The sequence below is a fragment of the Pelophylax lessonae genome (assembly GCF_965119305.1).
Source record: "Pelophylax lessonae genome assembly, chromosome: 1".
Classification (NCBI taxonomy): Eukaryota; Metazoa; Chordata; class Amphibia; order Anura; family Ranidae; genus Pelophylax; species Pelophylax lessonae.
The window spans coordinates 373,581,123-373,608,391 of NC_138768.1; the positions used below are offsets into that span (position 1 = coordinate 373,581,123).

At 45.0% G+C, this 27,269-nt stretch overlaps 1 protein-coding gene across 2 annotated transcripts in view; it reads right to left on the reverse strand.

The window, feature by feature from the left end:
* Positions 1-27,269, reverse strand: part of LOC309543812 (cytochrome P450 2J4-like) — a 90,558-nt gene that overhangs the window by 46,161 nt on the left and 17,128 nt on the right. The window contains exons 2-3 of one of the 2 annotated variants that reach the window (XM_082242992.1): positions 21,288-21,450; positions 15,335-15,484 (exon numbers count right to left, since the gene is read on the reverse strand). In XM_082242992.1, the coding sequence (XP_082099118.1) occupies positions 15,335-15,484; positions 21,288-21,450 (313 nt within the window). The remainder of the gene's footprint in view (positions 1-15,334; positions 15,485-21,287; positions 21,451-27,269) is intronic. The other variant, XM_082242993.1, reaches the window with a different exon arrangement.

Genomic DNA, 27,269 nt, shown 5'->3' on the forward strand with positions numbered 1-27,269 from the left:
ACTCCTCCTGAAGAGCCAGAGGCATATTGCCAATCTGAGCCATTACGATTGTGAGGCATGGTAGCTTCTCCTAGTACTTCTGCCGCAACCTACGTCACTAAGGATGATTTGGCTGGGGCATTGGCCAGCCTTGAGTGTAGGATTGCTGGTATTATTGCAGCATCTCAAGGGAAGAAATGTGATAGATCTCCCTCACCTGAGCCACCCCCTGAGTCAGTTCAGGATTGGGCAGAGGATGTGGAAGAAGTAGCTGATGAGCAGACGTTTCCCATATATCCGCTCTTGGAGCAAGAAATGTATAAAGATTGGGACCATCCTGATAGGATTTTTGTTCCTCAAAAAATGTTTTCATTATTGTATCCTATGGAGGAAAAGTTTACTAAGAAATGGAATATACCTTCTGTGGATGTTTCTATTTCTGTGGTTAACAAGAGTTTACCCTGTCCTGTGGATAATGCCCAGGTTCTTAAAGATCCAGCAGATAAGAAGTTAGAATTTTTATTGAAAGCCTACTTTGCGGTTGTAGGTTCTGCAATACAGCCAGCAGTAGCAGCCACAGTTTGTCAGTCTTTGAAAGACTGTATGAAGCGAGTGGCCAAGACAGTTCCTTCTCAAGGATTGTCAGGGCCCAGATTTGAACCCAGGTCCTCAGTTGCTTCTGGCAGTGCTTCTTCTTGCTAAACTATACAGCAGCTGATATCTGTGCATTCTAGATCTATGTGGTGACCTAGACCTTGTCCAGTTTCCTGTCTAGTTCCTTGCCCAGCCTCCTGTGAACTCCTACTGTGAACCTTTGGCCACTCCTTTGAACTTCCTATTTAAGCCTGATCTGGAAACTTCCTGATGCCAGATTATTGTGCTTTTGCCAAGATCTGGCTTAGTGTGCTTCATCCTCCTGAAACTTCTACTTGTGTACCAACCTCCAGCTACATTCCAGGACTTCGCCTCTGCCTGCTGCCATTTTGCTCTTCACTGCTTGTGTACCGATCTTTGGCTAAGACTACGACTACTGTTCTGCTTGTTCCCTCACTCCGGCTGATCTCTTGTGTACCAGACCCTGCTTGTTGACCACGGTTGTGCTGCTTCCTGCGACTGGACTCTGAGCCTGACCCAGTAATTGTGACAGAATAATCTGGCCACAATGGAGTCCGCAGTAGCAGCTACCCTTGCCACTGTCACTCAGCAAATTTATGAATTGCAAGAGTTTGATGTCACTTATCAGGCAAAATTTAAAGAACTGCAAACTGTGGTGAAAGATCAACAAGAGGCAATTCAGGACTTAAAGAAACAGGTGTTGGATCTTGGTTCCCTAAATGGCACAAGTTCTGAGTCCTGTGCTCGAATGCCTCTTCCACAAAAATTCAATGGCGACCGCCGGCTTTACAGAGGATTCCTTAATCAGCGTCGCATTTACTTCTCGGAAGAGTTCTCAAGTTTTTTCATGATTCCAGTAACCCTGAACCTATGCAGATTGATTCTGTTAGAAGGGGTATCACTACTCAGGAAAAGGATAGATGTCGGATTGAAAATTTATGCCTTTATTGTGGGGACTCTGGACATTATGCTATTAACTGTCCAAATAAGCTAAGGAGAACACTTGCTGCAACTGATGTTATAGACATTGAACAAATTAGTTCCATCGCTCAGTCAGTTTCTCCAATACTTGAAGACAGCAATCTTATACAAGCTCCGCCCACTCACTGTATAATTCCCATTCGACTCTCTGATGGGGCTAATGACATTTCCTGCTCTGCCATGTTGGACCTCCCTATTGCTACACCGATTCCTGCTGTTAATGAGAGGTTATCTCTTTTACAGGAAACTCAAAGTAAATTGCTTGAAACATTGAAGGTGGCACATGAGGCTTACAAGAAAGCATCTGATAGACGTCGAAGAGAAATACCGTCTTTCCATGTTGGAGACAAGGTCTGGTTATCCACAAAGAATCTCAGGACTCAGTTACCATCTGTTAATTTGGGGCCAAAGTATATAGGACCTTTTCAAATCCTGGCACAAGTTAATGCAGTTACTTTCCGCTTGAAACTTCCTGACAGTATAAGAGTCCATCCTGTTTTTCATGTTTCTTTACTTAAACCCTTCCATGAAAATTCCTTCCCTGGGAGAGTCCTTCCTCCTCCCCCACCTGTGGTTGTTGAGGGTGAAGAGGAATTTATTGTAGAAGGAATAATTGACTCCAGGATCCACAGGAACAAGTTGCAGTACCTGGTGAAATGGGAAGGATACAGACCTGAAGAAAATTCTTGGGAACTTGCTGAGCATGTCCATGCTCCTACACTGGTTTGGGAGTTCCATCAAAGGTTTCTGCTTAAACCTGGTCCTGAGTAGGGATGATCAAACTTTTGAAAAGTTCGGTTCGACCAGAACACCCGAACTTCACGAAAGTTCGGTTCGGATTTCAGAACCCCATTGAAATCAATGGGACCCGAACTTCTGTAATCAAAAAACACCATTTTTAAGCCCTAAAACCCAATAAATGCCCCTAAAAAGTGCCTAGGGTTCTGGGTCATGCCCCAGGGACTATTAATCACACAAAAAAAAGTTCTTAAAAATTGTCGTTTTTGATAGATAGCCAATTATTGAAAAAATAAAAAAAAAAAAAAAAAAAAGAGATTTCTTTGGATTTAGTGTCTGGGGGGTCTAAAAGTTGTACCTGTGAAGTTTCAGCTCTGTAGCATGTCCAGAACCAGAATTACAGCATACCAAACCTTCAAAAATGACTTTTTTGCTTAACCGCACCTTTCTTTTGCTCCTAATCAACGGCTCAGCCAATGTGTATGATGGGGACATAATGCAGTGCACTGGGAACAAGATTAGAGGTTTTTTTGGAAAAAGGTGCTGTCTCTTTAAATGTGCATATAATTAACGGGTGTATTTCCACAATGGGGCTTTTATTACCAAATGTTTCAAGAAGTCCAAAGATGTATGTAATTGCACTTTATTTCATGTAAAATGGTGTTTGGTGCACTTTAACTTGAAATCTTACAAGAAACAGACATATATGCACGGATACATTGAGGGTTAGGGGTAGGGGCCACAATGTAGTGCAGAGTGAACAAGATTAGAGATGTTTTGGATGAATACTGTTGTCTCTTGACTTTGAATAGAAGTAAAGGATGCTTAAAAATTGGGCATTTGGTGGTGCGGACGATGCCTTGACACCATATCCCTATGAAAGTGCTGGTAATGAAAGCAATAATTGCCTTTGTAAGGAAAAAAATTACAATGATATGCATCTGTGTGACAGGTGCGCAAAAATTGTTGTTTGGGTGTTGGCGGAGCCATACCACTGTAAGCCCAAAGAGCTGGTGTTGAAGAAGGCGTAAAAATTATGAAGGTGTGCACCTGTGGAACAGGTGCGCAAACATGGTAGTTTTGGTGTTGGCGGAGCCTCCCCACCATAACCCCAAAGAGCTGGCTTTGAAGGAGGCCCAAAAATTGTAAAGGTGTGCACCTGTGGAACAGGTTCGCAAACATGGTAGTTTTTGTTTAGCATAGCCTCCCCACCTTAACCCCAAAGAGCTGGTGTTGAAGGAGGCCCAAAAATTGTAAAGGTGTGCACCTGTGGAACAGGTTCACAAACATGGTAGTTTTTGTTTAGCATAGCCTCCCCACCTTAACCCCAAAGAGCTGGTGTTGAAGGAGGCCCAAAAATTGTAAAGGTGTGCACCTGTGGAACAGGTTCACAAACATGGTAGTTTTTGTTTAGCATAGCCTCCCCACCTTAACCCCAAAGAGCTGGTGTTGAAGGAGGCCCAAAAATTGTAAAGGTGTGCACCTGTGGAACAGGTTCGCAAACATGGTAGTTTTTGTTTAGCATAGCCTCCCCACCTTAACCCCAAAGAGCTGGTGTTGAAGGAGGCCCAAAAATTGTAAAGGTGTGCACCTGTGGAACAGGTTCGCAAACATGGTAGTTTTTGTTTAGCATAGCCTCCCCACCTTAACCCCAAAGAGCTGGTGTTGAAGGAGGCCCAAAAATTGTAAAGGTGTGCACCTGTGGAACAGGTTCGCAAACATGGTAGTTTTTGTTTAGCATAGCCTCCCCACCTTAACCCCAAAGAGCTGGTGTTGAAGGAGGCCCAAAAATTGTAAAGGTGTGCACCTGTGGAACAGGTGCGCAAACATTGTCGTTTTTGTTTAGCATAGCCTCCCCACCTTAACCCCAAAGAGCTGGTGTTGAAGGAGGCCCAAAAATTGTAAAGGTGTGCACCTGTGGAACAGGTGCGCAAACATTGTCGTTTTTGTTTTAGCATAGCCTCCCCACCTTAACCCCAAAGAGCTGGCGTTGAAGGAGGCCCAAAAATTGTAAAGGTGTGCACCTGTGGAACAGGTGCGCAAACATTGTCGTTTTTGTTTTAGCATAGCCTCCCCACCTTAACCCCAAAGAGCTGGTGTTGAAGGAGGCCCAAAAATTGTAAAGGTGTGCACCTGTGGAACAGGTTCGCAAACATGGTAGTTTTTGTTTTAGCATAGCCTCCCCACCTTAACCCCAAAGAGCTGGTGTTGAAGGAGGCCCAAAAATTGTAAAGGTGTGCACCTGTGGAACAGGTGCGCAAACATTGTCGTTTTTGTTTTAGCATAGCCTCCCCACCTTAACCCCAAAGAGCTGGTGTTGAAGGAGGCCCAAAAATTGTAAAGGTGTGCACCTGTGGAACAGGTGCGCAAACATTGTCGTTTTTGTTTTAGCATAGCCTCCCCACCTTAACCCCAAAGAGCTGGTGTTGAAGGAGGCCCAAAAATTGTAAAGGTGTGCACCTGTGGAACAGGTGCGCAAACATTGTCGTTTTTGTCATAACCAAAATGAGGTTCTGTGAACGTAAAGAGAATGAGAGGAGGGTTTGAGGGTGGCACCATGGTCCAGGCTTAAACTGAGGCTCAACTGCCACATCACAACGATAGCCTAGTCTACAAGGTCTGCATCAGGTGCATCAAAGCTTGATATCCACGACTGATTCATCTTAATGAATGTCAAACGGTCGACTGAGTCGGTGGAGAGTCTAGTTCGATGGTCTGTGACGAATCCTCCTGCTGCGCTGAATGCCCGTTCCGATAGGACACTGGAAGCAGGGCAGGCCAACAACTCCATGGCATACTGGGCCAGTTCTGGCCAGTGGTCTAATCTTAAGACCCAGTATGCCAGTGGATCGGATTCGTCACATGAAAAGCCCTCTGTGTCACTTTGTGCCCTCACGTAATCGTCCACCATGTGATGCAGACGCTGTCGATGCGATGTGGCAGCTGAGAGGCCTGGGCGGTGAGGACTAAAAAAAGACCGAAAGGCATCCGTCAACCGCACGCCTTCTCCAACGCTCCTCTCGTGACCACCAGTAGAATCCATGGTAGGTTGTCCCCGCCCCTGCACCCTACGGGAGTCGGGGAACATGTTCACCAGATTCCTCTTGAGACTGTCCTCAAGGGATTTGATCCTGTGGACTCTATGGGTGGATGGGAAAAGCTCCGAGACTTTACACTTGTACCGGGGGTCAAGTAGGGTGGCCAACCAATAGTGGTTAGTCTCTTTAATGGCCTTGATTCTGGGGTCCTTTCGCAGGCTCTGGAGCATGATGTTTCCCATGCGTCGCAAATTAGCGAAGGCCTGAGAAGCTGACTCCTCGGGGTCACTCATAACGACATTATCTTCAACGGGCTCCTCCTCCTCCCAGCCACGTACTACTCCAAAGTGTCCCGAGGGAGTCAAACTAGGCCTTGCAGATTGCCGCATGTCTTCCTCCTCCTCCTCCTCAAACCCTGCAAAAGTTCCCGCAGAATCGTCCTCCTCCTCCTCTTCCACCCCTGGATCCTGCTCGGGCCTCTGGGAGCTAGGCATAATGGGGTCAGGATTCTCAGGATAAAGGGGGCCTTGAGAGGCAAGGAAGTCCTCCTCTTCCTCCTGCTGCTCTGCCTCCAGTGCCCTGTCCATAATGCCACGCAGAGTGTGCTCCAACAAAAACAGTACCGGTAGGGTGTCACTGATGCATGCGCTGTCCCGGCTGACCATCCTTGTGGCCTCCTCAAATGGCGAGAGGACAGCGCATGCATCCTTAATCAAAAGCCACTGCCGTGGTGAAAAGAAGCCCAGGCGCGCAGAGCCAGTGCTGGTGCCGTACTCGCATAGGTATTCATTGAGGGCCCTCTGCTGCGTGTACAGGCGCTGCAGCATAGCCAAGGTGGAGTTCCAGCGGGTGGGCATGTCACAGATGAGGCGGTGTACCGGCAGGTGAAACTCGCGCTGCACTTCGGCCAAACGTGCAGTGGCACTGTACGACCGCCTGAAGTGACTGCACACCCTTCTTGCCATCCTTAGCACATCCTGCATTCCCGGGTACGAGTTCAAAAACCGCTGTACCACGAGATTCAGGACATGCGCCAGGCATGGCACATGGGTTAACTTTCCCTGACGAAGGGCGGCCAGGAGGTTTGACCCATTATCAGTAACCACCATCCCTGGCTGCAGCTGGCGTGGTGTCAACCACCTCTGGGCCTGTGCCTGCAGAGCCCCAAGAATCTGAGGGGCAGTGTGCTGCCTGTCCCCTAGACACACAAGCTGCAGCACTGCGTGACACCTTTTGGCCTGAGACATAGAATAGCCCTTTGAACGTTTACGTGGTATCTCATCATATTCAAAGGACCATTCTGCAGAGGAGGGCATGGAGGAGGTAGAGGAGGAGGAGCAGGAGGGGGTAGAAGTGATCGATCTACCCGGATCAGCGACACCACCAGCTGTTTGCAGACGTGGGGGCAACACTGGCTGCAGCACCGAGCCCTGGCTACAATCCCTTCCACTGGCAAGCAGTGTCACCCAGTGAGCAGTGACAGAAATGTACCGTCCCTGCCCATGTTTGCTTGACCAAGTGTCAGCCGTCAAGTGTATCTTACGGCTGACTGACTTGGCCAGGGATGACACTACATTGCCTTCCACATGTTGGTATAGGGATGGCAGGGCCTTACGGGAAAAGTAATGCCGACTTGGCACCTGCCACTGTGGAACTGCACATTTTGCGAAGTCACGGAAGGGAGCAGACTCTACCAGGTTAAATGGTAATAGTTGCAGAGCCAGTAGTTTAGCCAAACTACTGTTTAGACGCTGGGCATGTGGGTGGCGGGGAGTATACATTTTTTTTCGTTCCAGCATGTGTGGAATCGAAATTTGGCGTCTAGATGATACAGCTGGTGGTGTGCTGGAGGTAGATGCGACACTGCCTGCTATATCATCATCCCTGCCAGTGGAGGCTGCCAACAGGTGACGAGTGACTATAGCAGGGCCAGGAACAGACTGATGTGCAGGTGGAGCAGATGGAGCATGAGGAGGAGCGCGAGGAGAACTAGGAGGCCGACTGACCAATCTTTGGCCCTTTTGTGGGTTCTTTAAATGCTCCTGCCAACGGGCCGAGTGGTGGGTTGTCAAATGCCTGTTTAGGCAGCTTGTACCCAGGTGGTTGACATTTTTGCCACGTTTTATACCCTTCTTACAAATCTTGCAGATCGCAACTGTTTTATCTGCATGGGATGTCTCAAAAAAGGCCCAGCAAGATGAGGTGTGTATAGTGGCCCGGGAGACAACAGGTGCGGCCTTAGATGGAGTAGGCCGTCTGCTCTCCCCTCTTGCTTGCTCTGCCTCCTCCTCAACCTCAGACCCAACATCTGACTCCATCAAAGACTGAGCATCAGGCCTGGCCTGGGAGACAACAGGTGCGGCCTTAGATGGAGCGGGCCGTCTGCTCTCCCCTCTTGTTTGCTCTGCCTCCTCCTCAACCTCAGACCCAACATCTGATTCTATCAAAGACTGAGCATCAGGCCTGGCCTGGGAGACAACAGGTGCGGCCTTAGATGGAGCGGGCCGTCTGCTCTCCCCTCTTGTTTGCTCTGCCTCCTCCTCAAACTCAGACCCAACATCAGACTCCATAAAGGACTGAGCATCAGGCTGGAGTAGATGGCCGACACTGTGGTCAAACAGCTCAGCTGACTCCTCTGCCATGTCTGAAATTGGGTCTAAGGGAGGACATGAGGTGGACATGGACTCATCTGTATTTGTTCTGACAACTGCAGAAGACTGACCACTTTTCTCTGCCTGGGTCACTGTAGTTGCAGATGATGCCGATGATGAGGGTTTGTTCATATAGTCCACCACCTCCTGTACATACTGTGGACGTATAGCTTGGCCACTGCCGGAGAACAATCCAAATGGTGGCCTGGCTGAGGACTGACCACCACGTCCACCCCTGCCTCTAGACACCCTAGAAGCTGTGCCCCTTTCCGCAGCAGGGCCACGTATGCCTTTTCTTGGTCTACCAGGCATATTTGTCACTGATGCGTTGGCAACTGTGTGCGGTGAAAAACGCACACTGCTATGCGACCCACAGTTGTCGCTGGATACAGCACAGCAGTTGCGGTTCACGCACAGTAGCAAAGCCTTTTGCACAGTGGACCTAACGCTTTGAACAACAGGCGTTAGGTTGTCACTGATGCGTTGGCAACTGTGTGCGGTGAAAAACGCACACTGCTATGCGACCCACAGTTGTCGCTGGATACAGCACAGCAGTTGCGTGTCACGCACAGTTGCAAAGGCTTTTGTACAGTGCACCTAACGCTTTGAACAACAGGCGTTAAGTTGTCACTGATGCGTTGGCAACTGTGTGCGGTGAAAAACGCACACTGCTATGCGACCCACAGTTGTCGCTGGATACAGCACAGCAGTTGCGGTTCACGCACAGTAGCAAAGCCTTTTGCACAGTGGACCTAACGCTTTGAACAACAGGCGTTAGGTTGTCACTGATGCGTTGGCAACTGTGTGCGGTGAAAAACGCACACTGCTATGCGACCCACAGTTGTCGCTGGATACAGCACAGCAGTTGCGGTTCACGCACAGTAGCAAAGCCTTTTGCACAGTGGACCTAACGCTTTGAACAACAGGCGTTAGGTTGTCACTGATGCGTTGGCAACTGTGTGCGGTGAAAAACGCACACTGCTATGCGACCCACAGTTGTCGCTGGATACAGCACAGCAGTTGCGGTTCACGCACAGTAGCAAAGCCTTTTGCACAGTGGACCTAACGCTTTGAACAACAGGCGTTAGGTTGTCACTGATGCGTTGGCAACTGTGTGCGGTGAAAAACGCACACTGCTATGCGACCCACAGTTGTCGCTGGATACAGCACAGCAGTTGCGTGTCACGCACAGTTGCAAAGGCTTTTGTACAGTGCACCTAACGCTTTGAACAACAGGCGTTAAGTTGTCACTGATGCGTTGGCAACTGTGTGCGGTGAAAAACGCACACTGCTATGCGACCCACAGTTGTCGCTGGATACAGCACAGCAGTTGCGGTTCACGCACAGTAGCAAAGCCTTTTGCACAGTGGACCTAACGCTTTGAACAACAGGCGTTAGGTTGTCACTGATGCGTTGGCAACTGTGTGCGGTGAAAAACGCACACTGCTATGCGACCCACAGTTGTCGCTGGATACAGCACAGCAGTTGCGGTTCACGCACAGTAGCAAAGCCTTTTGCACAGTGGACCTAACGCTTTGAACAACAGGCGTTAGGTTGTCACTGATGCGTTGGCAACTGTGTGCGGTGAAAAACGCACACTGCTATGCGACCCACAGTTGTCGCTGGATACAGCACAGCAGTTGCGTGTCACGCACAGTTGCAAAGGCTTTTGTACAGTGCACCTAACGCTTTGAACAACAGGCGTTAAGTTGTCACTGATGCGTTGGCAACTGTGTGCGGTGAAAAACGCACACTGCTATGCGACCCACAGTTGTCGCTGGATACAGCACAGCAGTTGCGGTTCACGCACAGTAGCAAAGCCTTTTGCACAGTGGACCTAACGCTTTGAACAACAGGCGTTAGGTTGTCACTGATGCGTTGGCAACTGTGTGCGGTGAAAAACGCACACTGCTATGCGACCCACAGTTGTCGCTGGATACAGCACAGCAGTTGCGTGTCACGCACAGTTGCAAAGGCTTTTGTACAGTGCACCTAACGCTTTGAACAACAGGCGTTAAGTTGTCACTGTATTTTGCTGCCTAGCAAGCACGTATACCTGCTGTGATACAGCAGCACTGTGCCACGTGCTCACTAAACAGAACCCTCACACTTTCCCTACAGAAACTAAATTTTCAAATCTAACTAATGTAGTACAAAGTTCCCTAACTACACTAGATATCCCTTTCCACTAAATAGAAAGCTCCATACAGCAGAAGACTGACACTGTCCCTTAAGTTTTTTTTTTTTTTTTTTTTTTTTAACTCTAAGAACCAGCACAATCGCTGTATCTAACTACACTGGCTGTAAGCTAAATACAATTCTGCTATATGGAGCTTTAGAACCACTCGATATGTAGGAAATGTAGTGTAGCAAGCAGGAGTCAGACAGAACTGCTTCAACTCTCTTCAACAGGCTCTGGATAACTGTGCTAGGGGTTAGGCGGGGCCATCTTATATAGTGTGGGGCGTATTCACTCCTGATTGGCCTCTGGTCCCCGTAGTCACTCCAATCACGTTCCTAGGAGACTCCTGCCCCCTCATTGGCTTTTGCAGACGTTTCTGGGCCAATCACGGGCTTTTAAAGCCCAGTTCCTGTCCCAGTGCATTTTGGGCGGTTCTGGTGGCCGAATACCGAACTTTTGCCGCAAAAAGTTCGGTATTCGGCCGAATATCGAACATCCAATGTTCGGGTCGAACCGATGGTCGACCCGAACCGTTCGATCATCCCTAGTCCTGAGATGCCCTGTGGTCATCCTGGAAGGAGGAGCATACTGTCAGGGCCCAGATTTGAACCCAGGTCAAATCTGGCAGTGCTTCTTCTTGCTGAGCTATCCAGCAGCTGATATCTATGCATTCTAGATCTATGTGGTGACCTAGACGTTGTCCAGTTTCCTGTCTAGTTCCTTTCCCAGCCTCCTGTGAACTCTGAACCTTTGGCCACTCCTTTGAACTTCCTATTTAAACCTGATGTGGAAAGATTATCTGATGCCAGATTATTGTGCTTTTGCCAAGATCTGGCTTAGTGTGCTTCATCCTCCCAAATCTTCTACTTGTGTACCGACCTCCAGCTACGTTCCAGGACATCGCCTCTGCCTGCTGCCATTTTGCTCTTCACTGCTTGTGTACTGATCATTGGCTAAGACTACGACTACTCTTCTGCTTGTTTCCTCACTCCGGCTGATCTCTTGTGTACCAGACCCTGCTTGTTGACCACAGTTGTGCTGCTTCCCGTGACTGGACTCTGAGCCTGACCCAGTAATCGTGACAAGGAGAGTCTGTGGAAGATCTGTCAGATCTATCTCGCACTTTATGTTTTGCAGTGGATGCTCTTATGGACTCCATAAGGCAAATGTCACGATTTGCTCTGATATCGGTGCATATGCGCAAAATCCTTTGGTTAAAAAATTGCTCTGCGGAATTACTATGTAAACAATTACTGGCTGGCTTCTCTTTTCAGGGAGAACGTCTTTTTGGTGATGATCTGGATAAGTATATCCAAAAGATCTCGGGGGGGGGGGAGAGTACGTTGCTACCCGTAAAAAGGAACAGCAAGCGTCCGTCTTTCAAAATCCCCAGCACTCATAATACCAGTGCTTCTACTTACAGACAGTGGCGACGGCCTTAACCATCTGGATCCGGAACCAAGCCTTCAGGGCAGGGTCAGAAAAAGCCCTGGGCCGATAAATCAGCCAAGACTTCTACTAAGCCCTCTCTGTGAAGAGGCATCCCCACTCACATGGGTGGGGGAAAGGCTGCAGCAGTTCTCAAAGGTTTGGGTGGAATCAATCCAAGACAACTGGGTTATCTCCACCATTTCACAGGGGTACAAACTGGAATTTTGGGTGTTCCCGTATTCCCGGTTTATAAGGTAAAGTTTACCGACAGATCCTCTAAAAATAAGGTCTCTCTTTCTGGCTTTGGACCAGCTGAAGGCTCAAAAAGTGATAGTGGAGATTCCGGAGGACGAAAAGTTCAAGGGTTTTTACTCAAACCTGTTCATAGTCCCCAAACCAAATGGGGATGTGAGACCAATTCTGGATCTTAAAGCTTTAAACCAGTTTCTGAACGTTCATACTTTCCGGATGGAGTCAATTCATTCAGTCATAGCCTCCCTGCAAGGAGAGGAATTTCTAGAATCCATAGATTTTAAGGATGCATATCTTCACGTGCCTATATTTCAGGCTCATCAAAGGTTCCTACACTTTGCAATAGAGAGCCGTCATTTTCAGTTTGTGGCCCTGCCCTTCCGGTTAGCCACAGCTCTAAGAGTTTTCACAAAGATCCTAGCTCCAGTATTGGCTGTTCTAAGGTCTTGAGGGATTTCTATATTAGGATATCTGGATGATCTATTACTAATAGATCAATCGGCTTCGGCTCAAAGCCAAAATGTCCATCAGACAGTACAGTTCTTAGAACGTCTGGGTTTGATACTGAACTTGGTAAAATCAGCAATACAGCCGGTCCAGCGTCTAAAATATCTGGGTCTTCTTGTGGACACAGCACAGGCAAGAAAGGTCGCAGACCTGATAAATCAGGTTCGGTCCGTAGTAAGGCTGAGATATCCTTATATACGCCTTCGCATGATGTTACTGGGGAAGATGGTGTCCGCATTCAAGGCAATCCCCAATGCTCATTTGCATGGCAGACCCTTACAGAACACCATTCTGTCTACCTGGAAAAGAAAGGTTCAGTCTCTGGACCGATCCATGTCTCTGGTACCAAGAGTACGTCAGAGTCTAAATTGGTGGTTGTTGACAAGAGATCTAGAGAAAGGGAAATCCTTTCTTCCAGTGACTTGGAAATTAGTCACTACAGATGCTAGTCTCTCGGGCTGGGGAGCAGTTCTGGAGGAAGCCACTGTCCAGGGGGAAATGGTCTTGGCTAGAGAAGTCTCCCCATCAAAATTTTGGAAATCCGAGCAGTCAGTCGGGCTTTGAAATTCTTGAGTCCAGGCTTCGGGATCATCCTGTCAGGGTACAATCTTCATTAAGGAGGCACAAGGAGTCGGTAAGCCCATAAAGAGGTGGACTTCATCCTGTCTTGGGCAGAGAAGTTTGTGCCATGCCTGACAGCAGCAGTTTTTATTCTGGCCATAGAGAACTGGCAGGCAGACTTTTTGAGTCGTCAACAGATGTTTCCGGGGAAATGGTCCTTAAACTCCAAGGTTTTTCAATAAATCTGCCTACACTGGGGGGTACCAGACATAGATCTGTTGGTGTCCAGGTTCAACAACAAGTTGAAGAAATTTGTGTCCAGGACCAGGGATCCACTCGCAGTCGGAGTGGATGCTTTTTTTGACTCCTTGGGAGGAGTATTTCCTGATATATGCCTTTCTTCTGGTGCAGCTTATACCTCTTCTATTGCGCAGAATCCAGCTAGAGGAAAAAACAGTGATTCTGGTAGCTCTGGCATGGTGGAGGAGGGTTTGGTTTGCACAAATCCAGAAATTGGCAGTGACGAGGCCTTGAGCCCTTCCACTGCGTCCGGACCTACTCTTTCAAGGTCTGAAATTCCACCCTGCTGTATAATCTCTAAATTGGAGGGCTTGGCTATTGAAGCCCTAATCTTGAAGGAGCAGGGTGTATCTGGCTTTGCAGTTCATACACTGATAAATGCTAGAAAAACAGTATCTAGAAACATTTATTACAGAGTCTGGAAATCCTACATTGCCTGGTGTGAGGCCAGGAAATGGCATCCCCACAATTATATCATCTGGAGAATTCTAGCTTTCCTTCAAGCAGGAGTAGATTTGAAGTTAGCCTTGAGCACTATCAAAGGGCAGATTTCAGCCTTATCGGTTTTCTTCCAGGAACCGATCGCTTTCCATTCGTTGGTTCAGACCTTCGTCCGGGGAATGTTATGTTTGCTTCCGCCTGTGAAGGCAAACCAAACATGCAGGAGAGTTACCCTAAGGCAAAAATATTGGGACACCTGCCTTTAGATGGACATGAACTTTAATGGCATCCCAGTCTTAGTCCGTAGAGTTCAATATTGAGTTGGTCCACCCTTTGCAACTTTAACAGCTTCAACTCTTCTGGGAAGACTATCCACAAGGTTTAGGAGTGTGTCTATGGGAATATTTGACCATTCTTCCAGAAGCGCATTTGTGAGGTCAGACACTGATGTTGAACGAGAAGGCCTGACTCACAATCGCCGCTCTAATTCGTCCCAAAGGTGTTCTATCGGGTTGAGGTTAGGACTCTGTGCCCGTCAGTCAAGTTCCTCCACCCCAAACTCTCTCATTCATGTCTTTCTGGACCTTGCTTTGTGCACTGTTCCAAATCATCATGTGGAGGGGGGATTATGGTGTGGAGTTGTCTTGGCCCCTTTGTTCCAGTGAAGGGAACTCTTAAGGTGTCAGCATACCAAGACATTTTGGACAATTTCATGCTCCCAATTTTGTGGGAACAGATTGAGGATGACGCCTTCCTGTTCCAACATGACTGCGCAGCAGTGCACAAACAAAGGTCCATAAAGACGTGGATGAGCAAGTTTGGGATAAAGGAACTTGACCATACTGCACAGAGTCCTGACCTCAAACCGACAGAACACCTTTGGGATGAATTAGAGCAGAGGCTGCAAGCCAGGCCTTCTCGTCCACATCAGTGCCTGACCTCACAAATGTGCTTCTGGAAGAATGGTCAAACATTCCAATAAACACACTCCTAAACCTTGTGGACAGCCTTCCCAGAAGAGTTGAAGCTGTTATGGCTGCAAAGGGTAGATCAACCTAATATTGAACCCTACACACTAAGACTGGGATGCCATTAAAGTTAATATGCGTGGAAAGGCAGGCATCCCAATACTTTTAACAATATAGTGTATGTTTATGTGTTGATGTTTTGCTAGTTGCAGGGATCAGTAGTTAGGATACTATATATATATGTTGCATTTATATTCAGAAATGTAAACACTCTAAGTCCTGTATTTACTTTCCTTTGGGTATATTAATGTCAATGTCTTGTGTGCAGTTCATTTGCCAATGGTCTTTTACCTTTTTTCCAAAAGTACAAAAATAACAATCACATGCACCAAAAAGGGTAATTGTTTGATTCTGCTTTAGCAAAATATCAACCAGTAATTTCATGGCAAAATCAGTTTTACCAAAAATCACTTTTTACTTCTGTTAACACCTTTACACTTGCTTATTCAAGTACACCTTTCTTATTTTTTTCACTGTTTTCATGGTTTTGCTCGATGGTGTTGGTGGGGGTATAGACAAGAACAAAAGTGCAGATATTTACCTACAGATAAAGGAATTCTATAGAATAAAAAATCAGGTGGTGGTCTTAAAAAAGCATAGTTTACGTAGGTGCAAAACTAGTACACTGACCTTTTTGGGCTCTAAAAGACTCTAACATGTACTGAGCTTCATCTTGTATCCGAGACTCTAGTCCACGTTTTCCAAGTCCCAAATTCCTCAGAGTCATCAGTCCAAAACGTCTCTGTTGTTTCCACACATGTCCATTGGACATCAAAATGCCTAATGAATGAGAACAAGAGTATTTATTTACAGACTCTATATCATTTTTGAGAAAGATAGTAGTGAAAATGTAGAGAAATATACAGATACAGAACCTAGGATGCATAATCTAATGGTGTTTTGCATATATAAGGGTTGCAGTATACTTTATGGCGGCCCTAGGTAATAATTAGATGTGGTACTTACTTTAGCGGGAGATTATACAACCCTGGTAACCAATCTGCGGCCCTTTGGCGCTTTCTAGGGATGGGCGAACAGTTCAGGCCAAGCATGAGTTTGGGCCGAACATTTGCCTGTTCGGCCATGTGCCGAACACACGAATTTGCAGGGTGTTGGCTGGGTGTTCGCCCCCCTCGAACACCCTGCAATGCACTAAGCGCTCCACAATGCATTCTGCGTCTTGATTGGGCAAAGCTTTGCCCAATCAGGGCGCAGTGTAAACTGATTGTTAAGGAGAGGGGCAGGGAAGCCAGCCACAGTGTCCTTAACAACCGATGGCGGTTAAAAAAATAAAGAAAACAACTGCGTGGGCCCCCCCCCCCCCACAAAAAAAAAATTATACCAACCCTTATCCAGGCATACAGCCTGGTACATCAGGAAAAGGGGAGGGACGAGCGAGCACCCCCCCTTCTGAACCATACCAGGTCATATGCCCTCAACATGGGGGGGGTGGGTGATTTGATGTTGTGGCCGGTGGTTGTGAAGTTTGCGGTCGGGGGGGCTTATCAGAATATGGAAGCCCCCTTTGACAAGGGGGCCCCCAGATCTCGACCTCACCCCTATGTGAATGAGTATTGGGTATACATACAGTATCTCACAAAAGTGAGTACACTCCTCACTTTTTTTGTAGATATTTTATTATATCTTTTCATGTGAAAACGCTGAAGAAATAACACTTTGCTACAATGTAAAGTAGTGAGTGTACAGTGTAAGTGTGTAAATTTGCTGTCCCCTCAAAATAACTCAACACGCAGCCATTAACGTCTAAACCGCTGGCAACAAAAGTGAGTACACTCCTAAGTGAAAATGGATTGGACCCAAAGTGTCAATATTTTGTGTGGCCACCATTATTTTCCAGCACTACCTTAACCCTCAGGGGCATGGAGTTCACAGAGCTTCACAGGTTGCCACTGGAGTCCTCTTCCACTCCTCCATGATGACATCACGGAGCTGGTGGATGTTGGAGACCTTGCGCTCCTCCACCTTTCGTTTGAGGATACCCCACAGATGCTCAATAGGGTTAAGGTCTGGAGACATGCTTGGCCAGTCCATCACCTTTACCCTCAGCTTCTTTAGCAAGGCAGTGTTTGTCTTGGAGGTGTGTTTGGGGTCGTTATCATGTTGGAATACCCAGTCTCCGCAGGGAGGGGATCATGCTCTGCTTCAGTATGTCACATTACATGTTGGCATTCATGTTTCCCTCAATGAACTGTAGCTCCCTAGTGCCGGTGTTCCGTGAGAATTACCTACCCATGAGAAAAACCTACCCTCGTCACTTCCGGTTCACGGCAGTCTGTGTAACGCGAGCAGTTACATTAAAACAGCTGTGCAGCACTATGAGTCATCTCCGCTCCTGTCCCGGTCACTTCCCTGCTCTCGGCTACTAAATATAAAAGCGGCGGCGGCTGTATGAAAAGATAAATCACGGAGCCGCCAGCCGCTTTTATATTTACTAGCCAAGATCAGGGAAGTGACCGGGACAGGAGCGGAGATGACTCATAGTGCAGCCAAGCTATTTTATGTCACCGCCGCGTCGGTAGGTTTTTTTAACGGACACCGAGATCGTTTCAGACTAGTGCGCATGCGCACTAGTCTGATCCTCAGCTCTTCCATTAGGTATCCGGGGCTGTGAGCATGCGCACTGCTGCGCTGCTCAGCTGTTCCTGGCCGGAAGTGACGAGGGGTAGGTTTTTCTCACGGGGTAGGTAATTCTCACGTTACACCAGCATGACTCATACAGCCACAGACCATGACACTCCCATCACCATTCTTGACTTATAGGCCAGACACACTTGTCTTTTATACACCTCACACACGCCTGACACCATCTGAACCAAATAAGTTTATCTTGGTCTCATCAGACCCCAAGACATGGTTACAGTAATCCATGTCCTTAGTCTGCTTGTCTTCAGCAAACTGTTTACAGGCTTTCTTGTGCATTATCTTTAGAAGAGGCTTCCTTCTGGGACGTCAGCCACGCAGACCAATTTGATGCAGTGTGCAGCGTATGGTCTGAGCACTGACCCCTTCAACCTCTGCAGCAATGGCTGGCAGTACTCATACATCTATTTCTCAAAGACAACCTCTGGATATGATGCTGAGCATGTACACTCAACTTCTTTGGTCGACCATGGCGAGGCCTGTTCTGAGTGGAATGTGTCCTGTTAAACCGCTGTATGGTCTTGGCCACTGTGCTGCTGCTGAGTTTCAGGGTCTTGTCAATCTTCTTATAGCCTAGGCCACCTTTATGTACTGCCATGTTGAACTTCCAGTGACCAGTAGGAGAGAGTGAGAGCGATAACACCAAATTTAACACACCTGCTCCCTATTCACACCTTGTAACACTAACAAATAACATGACACCGGGGAGGGAAAATGGCTAATTGGACATTTTCACTTAGGGGTGTACTCACTTTTATTGCAAGTGGTCTAGACATTAATGTCTGTGTGTTGAGTTATTTTGAGGGGACAGCAAATTTACACTGTTATACAAGCTGTATACTCACTACTTTACATTGTAGCAAAGTATAATTTCTTCCGTGTTGTCACATGAAAAGATATAATAAAATATTTACAAAAATGTGAGGGGCGTACTCACTTCTGTGAGATACTGTAGTACCCCTACCCATTCACCAAAAAAGTGTACAAAAAGTTATAAAAACAAGAGACAAGTTTTTGACAAGTTCTGTGTCCCGTGATGTACGATAAAGAAATATGGATTTTTTTCTACAGCTTACCTGTAAAATCAATTTCTTGGAGTACATCACGGGACACAGAGCCATATTCTTTACTATATGGGTTATAGGCCACCTTCAGGTGAATGGACACTGGAAACCAATCAGACAGGAAGTCCCCCTATATAACCCATCCTACACAGGAAGTACCTCAGTTTTGTAGCAAGCAATAAATACCCCATACAAGAGGGGAGGGACCTCTGTGTCCCGTGATATACTCCAAGAAATGGATTTCACAGGTAAGCTGTAGAAAAAATCCATATTTCTTTATCGTACATCATGGGACACAGAATCATATTCATTACTATATGGGACGTCCCATAGCAATGCATTTGAGGGGAGGGGGACACCATAAATACTGCCATCAGACCACAAAAGATCTACATAGCTGCCTGCAGTACATTGCGGCCAAATGCAGGCTCCTCCTGGGTCCCAACATCCACTTGAGATAATTGAAATAGAAAATCTATTTCCAAAAATATAAAAACTATATGCAAACATACACTATATTACCAAAAGTATTGGGACACCTGCCTTTACACGCACATGTCCCAGTCCGTAGAGTTCAATAATGAGTTGGCCCACCCTTTGCAGCTATAACAGCTTCAACTATTCTGGGGAGGCTGTCCACAAGGTTTAGGAGTGTGTCTATGGGAATGTTTGAGCATTCTTTCAGAAGCGCTTTTGTGAGTTCAGGCAATGATGTGGCATTGATGTGAAAATATAGTGTATAGTTGAAACTGCTGCAACCTTTACTAATACTAGATACATTTATTTGCATTTAAAGTAATTTTGGCCTTTACATTGTTACCTGGCCTTACATTTGCAACTTGATTCAATGATGTTCAAATCACAAAAAGTGAACAATTAATTGTGCTTTGCCCAGAAAATTGGAATTGGACACTAAGGCCCCTTTCACACTTTTACGAGTCCAAAGTTGCGCGGACTTTGGAGTGCAACTTTGATGCAACTTTGACGCATCTTTGGATGGGTGCAACTTGGATACGACTTTGGCTTTGACCAGTTTTAATGGACAACTGTTGCACACAAGTTGCATTGTATAACATTCAGGTATGACTTTCATGCTAATTCTGAGGGTTAACATTGAAGTCTAAGGCCCTCAAGTTGCATGAAAGATGGACCAAAGTAGTGCATGAACTACTTAGAAGTTGCTGCAACTTTAAGTTGCGCATATATAAATGGGTATCATTGGAAAACATGGGAAACAACATGTCGTGCAACTCTAATGTCCAAAGTTGCATGATGTAACGCTCCTGCGTTTTTGTAGTAGGCTGGATTTGCAGCTGCAGAATCTCCACTCAGTAGTCATGTAGAGATGTGTTGAATAACCAGATCCAACTCTCCAGACTCATCACTGTGGGCTTGTCAGCTTCAGCATACAGATATACACACTCAATAAGATGTTCCTGGAGTGATAGGATGTATATGATAATATGAAGATGATGTGCTGAAGGGACAGGTGTGAACAGTGACAGAGATGGTAAGCACTTGATAGAAATGTTCAGGAGAGTATTAGATGGTATTAGGTAGAATGCAGATAGGTTAGTAATCGAGTATGGTAACAGGTGGTAAGGACAGCAGATGACAAATACAGGATAGACTAACCCAGTGCAAGGATAGATGGTAGTAGACTCAAGAGCTAGCAATCTATGTAACATTGCAGATGATAGATTTAGTATGCATAGATAGTAACAGTCCTTATGTGCAGAGGTAGATAGTGTAAGTAAGGTTATGGAGGATTCCCCTGTGGGGTACTTATCACTAGTAAAGTTAGTAGTAGCAGGGTCCAGTAGTAAGGGAGTGATCCAGTAGCGAGATACAGGGATCGGTAGCGAGGTTCCGGTCTGTTTCCAAGTAAAAGGGAATAGCTGGAGGTTCCGGTAGCAAGGTAAGCTTGTAAGCATGTGGACACACGGCAGGTTAACCGAACGATGTGAGAGAGAACGCCGGCGGTTGAAATAGCCGCTCTGCGGCGCTCGGCGATGACGTCATCCGTCTTAAAGGTGTATGCGTACCACCTAATTAGAAAGGTGGGACGCATATTTGAAAGAAAAGTGGAAAATAAGGGTACCAGAGGTACCAGAATCTTACACATGACAAGTTGCACAAGTGTGAAAGGGGCCTAAAGATGACTTACTTAGTATCAGTTGTTTCCTGATCTGAAATTAGGTATGCTGTGTCCTTTCTATGCTCCCACTTACTATGGCATTCTGTGAATTCTGCTATCAATATGCTGTCACACGCTCAGGCCCACAATCTAGCCATTCTATCATTTTTAGGTTCTAAAAATCTTTGAAAGGTAATGCATTTTAGTTTTTTTTTTTACATATTTTTTCTCTTTACATGTTATTGTAATAACTTTCTTTTTTTTGTCAGATACATATGATATATTGCATAAAAATATTAGAGTTTATAGTCTTCTATCCAGAAATCAGGGGCACTTTAGCGTATCATCTTTTATCCTTAGTTGTAAAAAGCATTTTTTTCCACAGACCTCTGTAAATTAAAATGAAAATGTAAACACACAAGTGAATGAATAAGACTAGTAACTCACTTCTTTATTGGACAACTCTGTAGGAGGTTTCAGTCTGACCAAGCTAGTTTTAGGGCAATCTCTGGAGCTAACCCATAGTGATTTTGGAATCTTTGATCCTGTATTAAATGTGAATTTGCAAAACAATTTCACATTTCAAGATGCATGCATTTTAAATGGATGTTTCACATGTTATGTGTTTTGCATTGTGTGTACAATTTTACATAATTTAACCTATTTAAAAATGCTAAATTGTGAATGGGCCCTGAGCCTAGTAGATAAAGAAAGATTGTACCTCCTCCACCTAGAAGATCCTTTAGATAGGTGGCTACAGGGCGCCCAGACAGCTCGTCAGAATGGGAAACAAAACCATCTTTCACTGCTCTCCAGCCATTCAGGACCACAAGGGGAGAATCACCAAGCCACACAGTATAGATCTTCCCATAGATCCTAGAGAGCTTTGGTTGAGGGAAAGGTTAATTTTAGGTTCATTAGGTAATGATACATAAATATATAATTCTACTTAATTTCATACAGAACAAAAATATGCATACATACAGTGAAAGTAAAAAGCTACAGTAAATACAGTTTGGAATTCAGGCATTTTGATTGCATTAATGAAATTTGGTTATAGTGCCATACTATTGTATGTTGGAATGGCTTTATTGCTAACTGAGTTACTGATGTATGAAAAGCATTCTAACATGGAAATTTCTTGATGACCTTAACCACCAGTCATAAACCTTGTTTCACTTTTAGGTAGACCTTGAGAGCTAGGCTGAACAATTTGCAGATGAATGCAAGGGGGACAAGAAATGTTCCTTGTAGCTTTAATTTTATACATCATCCGTGATTCTCAAAGGGTTCAATAGAATTCTCTTACTGTACACACTACCCAGCAAATTTGCCTAATGTAAAAAGATGACCTCCAGGTTCAGACTTTACTGTATATGCAGATATGACACATCTTGCTTGAAAACAGTAACTTAAAACAGTGTAAGAATATTTTCTTAAAAAAATATACATTGGTCCTATGTAAAATGGTGATGCTGGCCATAGATATAGATAGAGATATAATTGTGGGTGTGTTCCCGCTGTGTTCCTAAGTGAGAGTGCCACATCCCAGTATGAAGAGTATGTTTTTGGAAAAATCCCCTATGGGGTGGGACTTTTAAGGTCACTCAAGATAAATGATATAGATATAAAGAAAATACTTAATGATGATTTTATTAATATATGCAAAAAAGAAATAGAAAATTGACATACAACATTATATCATTAAAAATGGACAGAACTGGTGTGTATATAAAAGATGAACATATGGATTCAACCGACTATTTCAAAGTGGTCCGACGTTTCGAGGTGAAGACCTCTTCTTCAAGGACTGTATTAGAAATAGTATTTATCTGTAAGTATTAAAGGGATATTGTAACAAATGGTTTGTTGATACAAAAGACAGCAGAGACAAAATATAAGTAAATGCGTCTTGATTCAAGACGCATTTACTTATATTTTGTCTCTGCTGTCTTTTGTATCAACAAACCATTTGTTACAATATCCCTTTAATACTTACAGATAAATACTATTTCTAATACAGTCCTTGAAGAAGAGGTCTTCACCTCGAAACGTCGGACCACTTTGAAATAGTCGGTTGAATCCATATGTTCATCTTTTATATACACACCAGTTCTGTCCATTTTTAATGATATAATGTTGTATGTCAATTTTCTATTTCTTTTTTGCATATATTAATAAAATCATCATTAAGTATTTTCTTTATATCTATATCATTTATCTTGAGTGACCTTAAAAGTCCCACCCCATAGGGGATTTTTCCAAAAACATACTCTTCATACTGGGATGTGGCACTCTCACTTAGGAACACAGCGGGAACACACCCACAATTTGTTCAGTTGGTAGAAAATACCGTTATCCCCGCTCGCTCCCACAGTGTTCCTTCCTTGAAGTTTTTTTGTGGACACAGGATATTTTATGTCCTCTGCCCTCCAATACTTCAATATATCTATTTTTGGATAGTTTTTTTCTAGTCCGTTTTTTGATATTATATTTCTGTATTGTATTATTTTGTTTATATTCTTGTATTGCACAGACCTCAACCGAGAGGGTGTTCGTGATGGCAGGTTTTGTAGGAGATGACTGGGAGACCCTTATGTCTCAGTATTCAGATGAGTATAATCAAAAAGAGTATATCGATATTGAGATTTTTTCATGTTTTTTCCAACTTACCAAATTATTAGAAAAGAAATCTTCCTTTTTTTGGCATGTCAAATCGTTTGGTGATTACCTGAGAGAGAGTATCAACCCATTCGGACTCAGAGTCCAAATTTTTCCTATATTGGATGATATTAGTCCAGCCTTTAAACTTAATTGGGAACAGTCACTCCGTGACTGCTCCGCTTCCTTAATGAGGCACTTGATCGATGAATATACTCTAAGATCAAAAAAATTGGATGTGGAAATTTCTTCACTTTGTGATAAAATCAAAAATTTCAAAACTCATAAAACATTCAAGGATCGTGAATCCAAACTAAAACAACATCTCGATGTATTTAATAAAAACATCATGAGTAAGAAACAGAAAAAACTCAACCGAGATAGAAACATATTTAAATTAGGGAAAGCATATGACTGGACAACACGTAAATTCAATCCCAATATTAATAGGAAAACAGATCCACCTATACCATCAAGTTCTCAACACCCTTATCCCAATCAAAAAGCGACTAACAATGATCGCCCGAAAAGACCCCTTTCGGGCGACTTATCCAACAACCAATCATCCTCAAAAAAACCCAATACTAAGGCCACATCAAAAAATCTCTACCCTCTGTTTAAACCATCAGCCACAAATCAACCACTGGACACTAACCCACAACCATCACAACTTCCCTCAAACTTATCAGTTAACACCTCTTTACCAATCCAACCCCCATCCACCATCTCAAGCACTATTAATTTACAAGATGCTTCTTTTTTAGACATCCTCCACCAACAAGCACGCCAGCTTTCCTCACTTCCCCCCACCCCATCCCAACCCCTATAGACACTCCTTATTCACTTCCCACAGAACCTACTATCATCAATTTGTCACATCACATTCTAACGGAGGATGAATCTGTTGCCCTACAGAAGGGACTAAGTTTTTGCCCAAATGCAGGCCTTGACAAATTCGATTTTGTCAAGGACCTGCATTTATTTGCCCGAAAGCTGAATCTCAAAGTTTTATATAACAAAGAGTCCAAAGAAACACCTCTTGATACTCCTCATAACCGTGCCCTTGAAACTTTAATATCACTTTTAGAAGAAAATGAGGACCTCATTGACCGTGTCGATCTTCCATCGCTTTTAGCGAGTGTCGATTCGACACATAATGAACCTCCATGTCCTCATCCCATTGTAAAGAAAAAATCTGATAAATGTCCTCCCATACAGAACTCCAACATAAACGCCTTTCTTAAAATGGTTTCCAATGATGTAGACAAATTGAAAACTAAGTCTCCGCCGGTACCTAACATCACACCCCAGCAGAGACAGGCTGTGAATTCCCTTGCCAATAACCAATCATTGATTATCAAACCAGCAGACAAGGGGGGTAATATCGTCCTAATGGACGATACACAGTATATCCATATGTGTCACAAAATCCTTCAAAATCGTGAATGGTATAGACCCATCACAAAGGAGATCATCAACAAATATAACAAGGATTTTTATGAGTTGGTAGATGCAGCCTATCTACACAACATCATTCCCAAAGACACCTGGGAATATATCCGCCCAGCCTTTCCGGTAGTTCCAACTCTATATGCTCTCCCAATGGTCCACAAAGACCCCAGGGACCCCCCAGGTAGACCCATCATTTCTGGGTGTGGATCAATCACGGATAGTGCAAGTAAAGTCCTTGACAAATTTTTGAAGCCTTTTGTTGCAAGACTTCCATCTTACATACGTGACACCATAGATTTTTTACAAAAAATCAGCAATCTCACCCTACCTTCTGGGTGTCTTCTGGTGGCGATCGACGTTGAGGCACTATACAGCTCGATCCCTCATTCTAGGGGGGTCGCAGCTGTACGCCACACGATCGCCACCAGTTCTGGCCTGGACGCATATGGTGAATTTATGTTGTCCCTATTGGAATTCATTTTGACACATAATGTGTTTTGTTTTCAAGAATCCCATTTCCTCCAGGTACAAGGCGTAGCGATGGGGACATGCTGTGCCCCATCCTACGCCAATCTGTACCTGGGGGAATGGGAAAAAACCTTTTTGACAGATGAAGATCTCATGATGTATACAGACTGCATACGCACCTGGATGAGATATATCGACGACATATTTGTAATTTGGGACGGCCCCAGAGAACTTCTGGACAAATGTATCGAAAGATTAAATCGAAACGATTTCAATTTGAAATTTACAATGCAAGCTGATGCCACCAGGATAACCTTTTTGGATGTTGAGGTGTTCTGCGATGGGGATGGTGTTCTTCGCAGTGGGCTTTATCGTAAGCCCACTGCGGGGAACACCATCCTCCATGCCACAAGTTTCCATCCCCAACCTTTGATTCGTTCAATTCCAACAGGCCAGTACCTGCGTCTGCGTCGGAATTGTTCCAACGTAGACATTTTTAAAACAGCAGCTACCGGCCTAAGAGATAGATTAAGGGCAAGAGGATATTCCCATAAATTGCTAAAATCTGCATATAAGAAAGCATTGGCTAGTGACAGAGATGTACTCTTAGTTCCCAAGGTCCGAAAAAACGACAATGTACTGAGAATTATCACCAGTTACTCTCATCAACACCAAGATTTAAGAAACATAATTGCCAAATATTGGCATATCCTAGCGTTGGACCCAACTCTAAGTCGACATCTACCTCAGAGACCATTAATCACATATAGGAGAGCACCAGCCCTTAGGGACAAATTAGTTCGTAGTGAACTTAAAAGCCAGTCCAATGTCGATCCATGTAAGTACAAAGGTACTTTTTCATGTGGGGCATGCCACTATTGTGATTTTATGCATACCACACGTGACCCTATCCTCCCCAATGGCCAAAAGTTTAAGGCCAAACACTTTGCAAATTGTAGAACTATCGGAATTGTATATCTCTTAATCTGCGAATGTAAATGCTTTTACGTTGGCAAAACGAAGCTAGAACTATGGAAACGCATGTATAAACACATCAGGAGTATGCGAAAACGCGATCCCGACTTACCCTTGGGCCGCCATGTATCTATTATGCATGGTGGTAAGTTTCCCAAAATAAAATTTCTGGCTTTGGATCGGGTCCATCCCAGTTCCAGAGGGGGCGACTGGAACAAGCGCCTCCTCCAATTGGAGCTGAGATGGATCCATACTTTGAAGGCAACGGAACCCCCGGGCCTCAATGATATGGTATCTTTCAGGCCCTTTTTGGAAGGTTTTGTATCTGGGGGCATTGAGAAATGACTGTACCATTATCTCTCACTATTTCATGTGACGTATAGCATGTCTATGCATCTTTCTTCTTCTCCATTCCTCCATATTGGAACCTATATTTGTCCATTTTACATCACCATAGTCCATTTTGGTGGATGTCTGTGCATATTTAAGTTTAAATTGTTAAAAAGGCATGGTGTTGGTCCCATCCACATCCACTGATGGTTGTGGATATCCATATAGAATTGACAATATGTGGGTACTCATTGGTGACTTACATAGTCATCATCATTCTTGTTCCCTTCATTGCAGGCTAATTATACAATATGTGTACTCACATTTAAATTTATTACAATGTCCATCCAAATTTTTCAAAATAAATATAAAACTTAGCCATACATCTCTTTTTAATATATATTCTTTGTTTCATTATCATGTACACATTTCCCAGGTCCCATGGTTCTGTGGACCTGTGTGTATTTTTGTGCACCATTTTTGAGCCCTCTGCCCAACCCAGCACGGGGTCCGGGACCGATCTCTAGGTCCCGTGGTTTTTTCCGGCAGCTGGGCACCTCCACTGCTGACATCTCCTGATGTCCACCCAGCTTCCGGGATACGCCGCTACTTGCGTAATCACGCGGTGGCGACGTCACATCCCGTGCTGGTGGGAGACGCTCTGCCGACTGCGCTCCCGTCCCCCTGGTGACGCACTTCCTGTGCGCATCGGGGCCGGCTCCGAGGGCGGGCCTGGCGAGCACCTCCCGGGGAGCCCATGGCTCCCAACAGGTTGAGAGGCAATCATACTGATTGCCTCCACCTGACAGTATCTCTT